Genomic DNA, 10912 nt, shown 5'->3' on the forward strand with positions numbered 1-10912 from the left:
GGTCTCACACTTTTCCAATTGAAAATGTCTATTAAATCCATGTTTTATACTAGTTAGTGTCCAATTACTAAAGAAATACAATAATTTTAGAAAACTGACATTTCAATAACTCTTACTATTTGTTATGATATATTTTTAATAACATATAAACACCATTTTATAGATCTCAAACTTAAGAATATTCTCATATAGTGTTCATAGTGTTTTAATTAGATATAGTATATTATAATTAAAAAATTTCACAAGTACATATTTTAACACTTAGGAAGATGACAATTTTGGAAAAGAAAAAATACTAAATCATATTTTTTAAAATAAAATTTATATGATGTTCTAGAGGAGGGAGTCCTCTTCCAAAATCTATAATTTTTCTTTTGGTTGGAATAGATTTATTTTGAAAAATGTGATGGGAGATGAAAACTACCAGTTTGAATAAGTTGGCATTTGAATCATTATAAAAGAGAAAATATAGGTCTAAAGCCAATTTTTATTTTTAATTTTTCTTGCTACATATGTTATCTATAACATAATCTGAGATCAAAGGAAAATAAGTCTATTTCCATGTAGTTTTGTGCTGGGATATAGACTATTAATTTCTGACATTTTTTAGCAACTAAAAGTTATTTTTTAAAAATAGGAATATATTTAATTTCTTATTCCAAATAATTATTAAAAATTCTAATCCTAAACTTCATCCATTTCTGATGCACGAGCATCTTGCATCCAAAATAAAGGGGAGACATGTTGAATTTAAAATAAAAAATAAAAAATCTGGAGGAGAGAGAAAGTGACAAAAATTAGAGGAGAAATAATAAAAAAATAAAAAGGAGAAAAGAAAGGAAAAGAGGATTTTTATTTTCGAGGTGCATAGGTGGCATAAATAGAAAAAAAAAAAAAAAATAGTTGTCATTACATTAATCGAGGTGTGTAGGTGGCATCTTAGAAGCTTGTGGAAAGTTTCTTAAATCTTGCATTTAATATTTGTTGTGATCCATAAAGGAAATGTAATTTTCTAATTGGGCCACATGGTGGTGCTTAGTTGTAATTCTAGAAGGTTATGGAAGTTTTAGAAGGTTGTGGATATTGTGTAGGAGGAATTCTAGAAGGTTGTGGATAAGCCATGCATGGGGTGGTAAGTGCCTATTTAAGCAAGGCATATGAGCATTTCTAATCAAGTTTGAGAAGTAGAAGCTAGAAGGCGTGAAGACTTCAAGGTGTGAAAACTCTAAAGGTGTAGCTCTTCAAGTAGAAGTTATTGGTGAAGCTCTTGGTGTGAAGACTCTTATTTAGGATTTCTCTTATGTTGAAGAAGTCATATCATCTTGAGGGTGTTGTAAGGATCTTCAAGTATAATAAAATTTCTTGTGAAGCATTTTTTTTGGTCTCCATATTGTTGCTTTCTTGATTGTGACTGAGTAAGGGTGGTGCATACCTCTATCAAGTGGTATCAGAGCGGGAGTTCCTGAGTGTGTGGACAGATCGCCGAACGTGAGGCAGTTTACACCAAGGTTTGCAAAGAAGGTTGATCTTGTGGCTGATTGATCTTTTAGATTGGTGGATTTGTTTAGTGTTTGCTAAATTTTTGGAAGATGCCTCCAAGAAGATTGGACCCCAAGGAAAATGATGACCTTAGTGAAGCGATGGAAGAAAGAATCTTACAGAAGATAAGAGCAGGGGTCAAATCAGAAATTGCATTGATAAAGAGTGACATGATTGCTGAAATTGTGAGTGCTTTGGGTGGTGTACCTAGGCATGTGGGTACTAAAGATAGATATGATGAAGTTGCTGAAGACTTTGAAGCTACTAGTGAGGATAGAAGTGATCATGAGGAGAGACCTATTGGAATTAGGGCTAGTCAGTTTGCTCGACCTGGATCTCAGTTGAAGTTGAAGCATAAGATGGAGGTTTCTAATTTTTTAGGTACTTTGAATCCTGAAGACCTAATTGATTGGATTGGTGAATTAGAGGACTACTTTGAGCTTGAGGGTATTGAAGATCCATTTAGAGTAAGGTTGGCACAAACTAAGTTGAAGGGACATGCTGCTCTTTGGTGGAAGGAACTGCAAAGAGACAGAGAAGAGGAAGGTGAATTGAAGATCACTAGATGGAAATTGATGGTGACTAAGTTAAAGGCTAAGTTCATTCCGGCTGATTATGAACTTGAATTGTTTAAGAGGTTGCAGAATCTGAAACAGAAGGATATGACTGTGAAGGATTACACTGAGGAGTTCTACAAGTTGACTATTCGGTCTGGGCATAGAGAATTGTCAAAGGAGAAGGTAGCACGGTATATTAATGGTTTGAGATTCAATATTCAAGATGAGGTTGGTATGTTGAATAATTCCACAGTTGAGGATGCTTATCAGTATGCTTTGAGAGCAGAGGAGAAGCTAAAGAGGAAGAATCAAGGTAGTTCCCGAAGGAAGGAGAAGCAAGATAGTTCGGTACAAGCTAAACCAAAAGTAGAAGGTGAACCAAAACCTATTGAACAAAGAAGAAGGACAGGTGGAGGTGTATTCAGAGGTAATTGTTTCAAGTGTGGTCAAGAAGGGCATAGATCTTTTGAATGTTCTATTGGTAGGACAGCTACTATTGTGAATGAGGTTGAAGTCCAAGAAAATCAGCCTGAGGAAGTAGAAAGTTTGTTGGCTCGGCGAGTACTAATGGGTAAGAAGACATTGGATTCTTGTCAAAGGACTAGTTTGTTCAAAACTTGTTGCAAGTCTGGTGGGAAAGTTTGCAAGGTGATTATAGATGGTGGTAGTACTGATAACCTTGTTGCTGAGGAGATGGTTCAAAAACTTGGTTTGAAGAGATTGAGACATCCTTGTCCTTATAGAATTGGTTGGTTGCAAGGTGAGCATGCTTTGGAAGTGAGAGAGCAATGTCTTGTTGATTTTTAGATTGGGCAGTATAAGGATCAAGTATTGTGCGATATTGTGGATATGAACAGTTGTCACGTGTTACTTGGTAGACCTTAGCAGTATGATTGCAGGGCTATGCATGATTGTGTTAGGAATGTTTTTACTATTGAGAAAGGTGGTAGGAAGTTTTCCTTGATTCCTTTGCAGAATGAAGCGCTCGGTAGGAGAAACCTAAGTGTTGGCAGTCGAGTTGAGTTGGCAGATTTTGAGAAGATTGAAAATCAGCATGGGAAGAAAACCTATAGAACACCTGTGGTGGATGTAAAGGAGAAGAAGAAAAACAAGGGAAAGAGTGTGCAAGTTGAAGATTTGGAGGACATATATGTGAAGAACCAGTTTGGGATTTATGTATTGAATCCCGAAAGATGTTCTTCCAGCTATTAGAACATCTTTTCGGACCTGGGGAGTCTGATGCAGGAGCATCTTGCATCCAAAATAAAGGGGAGACATGTTGAATGTAAAATTAAAAAATTAAAAAATAAATAAATAAATAAATAAATCTGGTGGAGAGAGAAAGTGACGAAAATTAGAGGAGAAATAATAAAAAAATAAAATGGAGAAAAGAAAGGAAAAGAGGATTTTTATTTTCGAGGTGCATAGGTGGCATAAATAGAAAAAAAAAAAAAAAATAGTTGTCATTACATTAATCAAGGTGTGTAGGTGGCATCTTAGAAGCTTGTGGAAAGTTTCTTAAATCTTGCATTTAATATTTGTTGTGATCCATAAAGGAAATGTAATTTTCTAATTGGGCCACATGGTGGTGCTTAGCTGTAATTCTAGAAGGTTATGGAAGTTTTAGAAGGTTGTGGATATTGTGTAGGAGGAATTCTAGAAGGTTGTGGATAAGCCATGCATGGGGTGGTAAGTGCCTATTTAAGCAAGGCATATGAGCATTTCTAATCAAGTTTGATAAGTAGAAGCTAGAAGGCGTGAAGACTTCAAGGTGTGAAAACTCTAAAGGTGTAGCTCTTCAAGTAGAAGTTATTGGTGAAGCTCTTGGTGTGAAGACTCTTATTTAGGATTTCTCTTATGTTGAAGAAGTCATATCATCTTGTGGGTGTTGTAAGGATCTTCAAGTATAATAAAATTTCTTGTGAAGCATTTTTTTTGGTCTCCATATTGTTGCTTTCTTGATTGTGACTGAGTAAGGGTGGTGCATACCTCTATCAATTTCTACACACTTCATTAGTTTACTTTATTTTCAAATTCTAAATAATAATACCAATTTTATGTCATTTAAGGTGAACAACTATACTTTTGTTAGCCTTTTTCCTTTGTAAGAGGGTGAAAACCATTTAAAATTTTTCAAATCTTTTGATCCTTCTCTAATTACAATTATAATTGCAATTATTACAATCTCTTGATCGTTTAACTTCTCTAATTTCAAAAGTTGTTAAATTTGTAATATGATATTTCTATGTTTCAATAAATAAAGTGTCCATTTAAAAAATAATATATTAATTTTTAGTTATTTAAATTACTAACCAATCTATGTATAAGAAAAAATTATTTATGGAAGACAGTGTTTTTAGCAATATGGGTTATGGACCAGAATTACAGCAATATAAAATCTAAAGAATTTTGGGTAGAAATTAGAGTGCCATGGAAAATTAGTAATATAACAATGGGTACTATTTACTTTGCAGTTTTATGTGGTAATACTGAAGGAATTCTATTTAACTTCTTCAATGTCCCTCGAAGGGAGTTGTGTTGTATAAGTTTTTAAATTTCAATATTGTTTTTGACTTCAACCTTTTGACTTTTACCTCTTGTTTATAAACAACAAAAAAATAGAACATAGATAAAAAAAAAGTATTTATAAAGCATAATTATTTTATCTTTTTATTTTAAGATGTATAAACTATTTTTTCCTTGATTGTGAGTTATTATTGAATTTGATGTGAAATAGTAAGTTATGTTTTGCTCAAAGAACTATAATAGACTTGCTATAAACAATGAAAATATTTCATTTAGTCATTATCTAATTGCCCATGTTGGATACAACACGTTATTACATCCTAGTCATACTAATTTTATAGTTTATCTTGATTATTCTATTTAGATAAGTTAAAATAATAATTGTGGCATCATACCAACCTTACACTCTAAATCCGTGTTTCATTATTGAGTTTTTTTATAAAATTAATCTATTTACAAAAAATTATCACTAATGAATGTAGTTTATATAACTTATGATTCTGTACTTTCTAAGATATTATTCAAATTATATAAGATTATTGGCGTAACTATTGCACTTTTGAAATCCAACTACTAGTTTTTAGATTATATTATGTAATATATTTCAATTAGATTTATACAAATAAGAGAAGATAATATATTAAATCTTGATAATGAAAAATATTAGACATTACTTTCAAAATATAGATTTCATTAAAAACTAACAACAAATTATAGATTTAGATTTAAGTCTTAGTAGATAACATGTGCATGGAAATGAATATGAGATGATAAACAAGTGAATAGTGTGAAAGAAGGATGTGACTATCCTTCATCCAAACTCTACAATTGACCAATTTTTAAAAGATAGAAAACATAATGGATTTTTCTAAAAATTTTAGTGTTTAATCTTCATGATTTGCATAGTTTGTACTCGAAAACAACAAAAAAAGGGGAAAAAAATAATGTTTTAGTGAATCTGGAAGGAAAAAAATGTTTGACATTATTTCGTCTTTAATACATTTTGGATGGAGATTAGCATGTTCCATGGAAATATGAGGATGAGTGAAGGTACATTCTTTGACAAGCAGTTCACTGAATATTAAATTAACAATTTTACATCTGTACCTACGATAAAAGAAGAGCAATTGAGCATACATCAACTATGACAAAGTAATTTACTATAGATGCTTTAGAGCATAGTCCAGAAAAAGGAACAAAAAAATAAATTTAACTTTATTTTGTCTTTAATACATTTTGGATGGAGATTAGCATGTCCTATAAAAATATGAGGATGAGTTAAAGTGCTTTTTTGACAAGAGAGTTACCACCTTCCATCTTTACATGCAATAAAAGAAGTGATGTCGAGCATAAATCAAATATGACAATAATTTACATCAAATACGACAAAATAATTTACTATAGATGCTCTAGAGCATAGTCCAGAGAAAGGCAATTAAGTTACGATCGATGCGAAAATAATATAACAAGTAGCCATGACGATAATAATAAAAAATTATTTCTTCAAATTACTTGAAGAGAGACATTGACTGCAATGTAAAGTCATTGTCATAAAGAAAATGATGATATGTTTATAGATGTTGTCTATATGAAAGAAGACATGACTAGGGCACGTGCACAACTATATTATTCCCAACAGCCATCAATGTTTACTTCCTTTACATTGTTTTTTCTAACTTTTAAAAAAATAAACTAAGTCCTCTCCTTCGTATGGAAGTGCATTTTTGTGGCTGTATAGCCACGGGCATTGTCCTCTTCGGCAATGTCTATAGAGCCATGAAAGTGCCCTTCCTTTACATTGTTTTTTCTAACTTTTTAAAAAGTTAACTAAGTCCTCTCCTTCGTATGGAAGTGCATTTTCGTGGCTGTATAGCCACGGGCATTGTCCTCTTCGGCAATGTCTATACAGCCACGAAAGTGCACTTCCTTTACATTGTTTTTTCTAACTTTTTAAAAAATAAACTAAGTCCTCTCCTTCGTATGGAAGTGCATTTTCGTGGCTATATAGCCACGGGCATTGTCCTCTTTGGCAATGCCTATACAGCCACGAAAGTGCACTTCCTTTACATTGTTTTTTCTAACTTTTTAAAAAATAAACTAAGTCCTCTCCTTCGTATGGAAGTGCATTTTCGTGGCTGTATAGCCACGGGCTGCATACCACTACTAATGAAAATCAATGTAGTTTTCAACCTAAAACCAAAGTACAAACCCATTATCATTCATAGATATTTCCATTAAAAAAAAAACATTACTTTATGATCTACATGAATCGTGCCAATTTCGCATAGTAGCATAAGCTATGGGAATAAGAAAATTGGTGCAATAAGAATAAGAATATGGGAATAAGAATAAGACAAACTTGAGCAATTTTACTTTGATTTACTTTTGTCAGTACGAATAAATTTGGCCTCTTTCCGTTTTGAATTCTGGCATAACTTTCAAGATGTCCTGAACAGTGGAGGAGGACGCCCGTGGCTATACAGCCACGAAAATGCACTTCCATACGAAGGAGAGGACTTAGCTTATTTTTTAAAAAGTTAGAAAAAACAATGTAAAGGAAGTGCACTTTCGTGGCTGTATAGACATTGCCGAAGAGGACAATGCCCGTGGCTATACAGCCACGAAAATGCACTTCCATACGAAGGAGAGGACTTAGTTTATTTTTTAAAAAGTTAGAAAAAACAATGTAAAGGAAGTGCACTTTCGTGGCTGTATAGACATTGCCGTGGTATGCATGGTAGATTAACAGTTTCCTTCAAGATCAAGAAAGCTACGCAATCATAAAGCTATTTAATATAAATACTTTTAGAAGGGATAGGGTAGAAGGATCAGGATAAATTCTTCTCATGTATCCTTCAATAGGCTTTTCTAAAATAGGCTATACTGCTTAATTATATTAACATGCCTCATATGTACATGCAGTGAGAAAAGAAAGGTACATCTGATGCTTGGTCGATAATCCGTTTTAATATGTTAAAAGCCACATAAACTTTTATCAGCTCCGAAATTTACAGCTGCTACACTTCAACGGGTCCAGAGAATGACAATTGGGCTACGAACGATGTGCATTCCACCTTGGATGCATTCCCACACAATCTCTCCCGACTCCCCATCTTCTCTCCCTTTCACTTTGCTTTCGAATGTCACATTATAACTTGCCCGCTCATTCCTTTTCTTGAACACCAATCTATCTGGCTCCACGCTCACCTTCACGTTTGGACTGCTTTTCACCCGCACTTTGTACACCGCATTGTCGCCGCCCACGTTGGTCACCGTCCTCTTCACCTGAGCACGCTCTCTATACTTCAGTATCACAGAGAAAGATGGGTAGTTAAGATCGGCACCTGATTCGATCGATTTGGGGCAAGGGGACCATTTGTGGGTGAGTAGTGCTATTTGCTTATTGGTGTACATGTTCTGTCCTCACAGATAGTTGATGTAGTCCTGAGGCCCCAAATCGTACACCAGCCCCGGCTCCAGCGCCGCCCTTGGATTTAACTGACCTGCACCCATCGCAAACGGGTCCGCCGCTCGCAGAGTGAGCGTATCTTTGATGGGCTGCTGTGTGTTGTCGAGCGTGGAGGCCGTCGTGAGGAGAGCCGATTTCATAGCCGCAGGACTTCACGTCGGATGCGCAGCTCGGATGAGAGCAGCGGTACCGCTGACGTGGGGGCACGCCATTGAAGTCCCGGAATGTATCATGAAGCCGCCGTTAACAGCCGCCAAGATGTTAACACCCGGCGCAATTATATCGGGCTTAAGAACTTCCGGGAAATTAAGGCTCGGACCTCTCGAAGAAAACCCGGGCACGATAGGAGCCGTCTTTTTTCCCACGGAGGTCAACCCCGTGGGATTGATCGTGGCCGTGGGCGCAGCGGTGCTGTTGACATATGCTTTTATCTTTTCCGCCGCTGTAGAAGTCACCTTCGTAGCCGGCAAATATGGCTGATCGATGGGCTTATCATTGTCGCCCACAGCGATCAATGCTGCTGCGCCCGCCTTCTTCACAAGCCTCGCTTTTTCCGTCGAATTATCGCTTTGCGAAGTACAGAGCACAAGTTTACCTTTAAAAATGTGAGGATCGAGACCCCGGTCACCGCAGAAATCGTAGAGCAGAGACAGATTTTGAGTCCCGGGTCCTCTGTAAAAAGACAACCCCTTGAAGTGCTCCCCGTTGCCGAGGCTTAGAAAAGAGAGAAACTCTCGGTCCATACTGCTGGCACCCACTGTGGTCATCCACGGTGCCGTGTTTTTGACAGAAGATGAATTTGGCCCATTGTTTCCAGCAGAGGCGGAAACGAATACACCCTTCTCCATCGCCCCGAACGCTGCCAGCGCAGTGTGATCCGCATAAAATGGTTTCTCCAACAGGGGGCCAATCGACATAGAAATAATGTCAACACCATCTTGGACAGCTTTTTCCATTGCAGCAGCTATGTCGCTCGCATCGCACTGGCCCTTCTCTCCCCAGCAGACCTTATAAACAGCCAGTCTCGCCGCAGGAGCGATCCCCATAGCCGTTCCCTTGCCAAAGCCGTTGTAGTTGGCACCCCTTACAGCGGAACCCACAGCAGTAGAAGCAGTATGTGTGCCGTGGCCTTGCCTGTCTCTTGGAGATATGAAATGTGGAGTTAAAATTGTACGAAACTTTTTGTAAAGGATGATGATGAAGTCTACAGTCTGAAGATAAGGAACGAGGAAATTGAGCATCCGACGAAAGCGTGAAGCAAAGAATTAATATACTGTCCATGTGAAATAAGATATATTGCAAACGCGCAGGGCAGAAGTCAAGAATTTCCATAAATTAGACGAACGCAGTTCCTGCCGAAGGCAGGATACTATAGCATTCATTCAGTGAAATGCTATTTTTTAATTAAAGTATTCAATCATATTCTTTTATTTTTCAAAAACTTTTAACTTTATATAGTTCTAAAATATATTGATATTTTACTAATTTATAGAAAAATATTTATTTCTAATCTTATTCGTTGCATCCTTGCTACAGTCACGAGTTAGCTTTTATTTTTTCACTTTAATTTTTTTTTGGTTGAAACTTTATAGCTACCATTAATATGATAGACAACTTACTCAAATGAAATAAATAAGTTTGACAATATGTAAGAATATCTTTGCTACCATTAATATGATAAGACAACTTGCTGAAATGAAATAAATAAGTTTGACAATATGTAAAAATATCTTCTTCATGTTTTGACATATGTTTTCTTGAAAAATTAAATTAAAATATATTTATCCTTAACTTTAGACTTTTCTACAGTGTAAATATTTGGAAAATCTAGTTTTATAATGTGAATTAGTTTAACAAATAAAGGAATAAAGCTTTATATCATTTTTTTCTATCTTTATATTTTTTAATTACAAAAAATAAAAATAATGTTTAATAAAAGTCATAAAGTAGTAATATAAACATATAAGTCTTAGAACAATATTCTTTTGTAAAAGTTGCCAATTGAACACTGTAAATTACAATTTAATTTTGCTTAAAGGAGAATATAAATACTTGAATTATATAAGACTTAAGCTAAACATATATAAGTATTAAGAAATCAATTGACATTCTACTAAGATGACTGGTTGTATAACGTATATAATATATAAGATGGACGCCCTCCTCTCTATAAGCCTAGGTCAGAATCTGTCTATCCCCTACTATTGAAAGGGCACGAACATAAGAATTTGGATCTTTTTCTTTAAAGGCAACAGCGGAAGCAAGATCTGGATAAGCTACTTTAGCAAGAACTGGAACAACTTCAGGACCTAGCTATATTGCATACATTTTTAATATTTTAATACTTTGATCTTATAAGCTTTCGGCAAGGACTTGACGCTATGCATCCTTGTTTTAATTCGACTTTACAACATAAATGTCATGGGGAAGAAAAGTGAAAAACGTCAGGGGAGAAGAAACAGAGAAATGTAATAGATTTCTTTGCTTTGAGGTTTATGAGAATAGATGGAAAAGAGTTCAAATCTTAGCGCTCAAAAAATGGTTTCTATTAAGTAATTTTGTTTAAAGTATATAGAAGTGAGTCAAATGTGATGCAGGGTAAGGATATTTGGTTTAACATAAAGTCCAATTTGTTATAACAAGGATGTAAGCATATAAGTGGAATAGGCATATGTAAATTCTTAAAATTTTGAATTTTCTAGAATCGTGAATAGGAATGCAAATTCTAATTTTGGCTCAAAAATGAGTATTTGCAATTCTACCTAAATAGGTGGAATTGGAATACATATTTGTATTCCAATTTTATTTATTTTAGAAAATA

At 35.0% G+C, this 10912-nt stretch overlaps 2 protein-coding genes and 1 pseudogene across 2 annotated transcripts; all 3 read right to left on the reverse strand.

The window, feature by feature from the left end:
- Positions 1–7486: 7486 nt before the first annotated feature.
- Positions 7487–8036, reverse strand: LOC149547055 (subtilisin-like protease SBT1.8). Its single transcript, XM_089791485.1, has one exon. The coding sequence runs from the start codon at positions 8034–8036 to the stop codon at positions 7647–7649; it is 390 nt and encodes a 129-aa protein (XP_089647611.1). The 3' UTR covers positions 7487–7646.
- LOC149547056 (subtilisin-like protease SBT3) lies at positions 7487–8231 on the reverse strand. The gene has a single exon (XM_089791486.1). It carries the CDS (start codon positions 8229–8231, stop codon positions 8046–8048), a length of 186 nt encoding a protein of 61 aa, XP_089647612.1. The 3' UTR covers positions 7487–8045.
- LOC149547057 (subtilisin-like protease 4 pseudogene) lies at positions 7487–9332 on the reverse strand (annotated as a pseudogene).
- Positions 9333–10912: the final 1580 nt, after the last annotated feature.

This window comes from Cupressus sempervirens, chromosome 7 (assembly GCF_028749045.1).
Source record: "Cupressus sempervirens isolate cs-2001-9-10 chromosome 7, ASM2874904v1, whole genome shotgun sequence".
NCBI classification, from domain to species: Eukaryota; Viridiplantae; Streptophyta; class Pinopsida; order Cupressales; family Cupressaceae; genus Cupressus; species Cupressus sempervirens.

Coding starts and splice junctions, on each gene's coding strand:
- LOC149547055 (XM_089791485.1), bottom strand. CDS start 8,036: ATGTACACCAATAAGCAAATAGCACTACTCACCCACAAATGGTCCCCT.
- LOC149547056 (XM_089791486.1), bottom strand. CDS start 8,231: ATGAAATCGGCTCTCCTCACGACGGCCTCCACGCTCGACAACACACAG.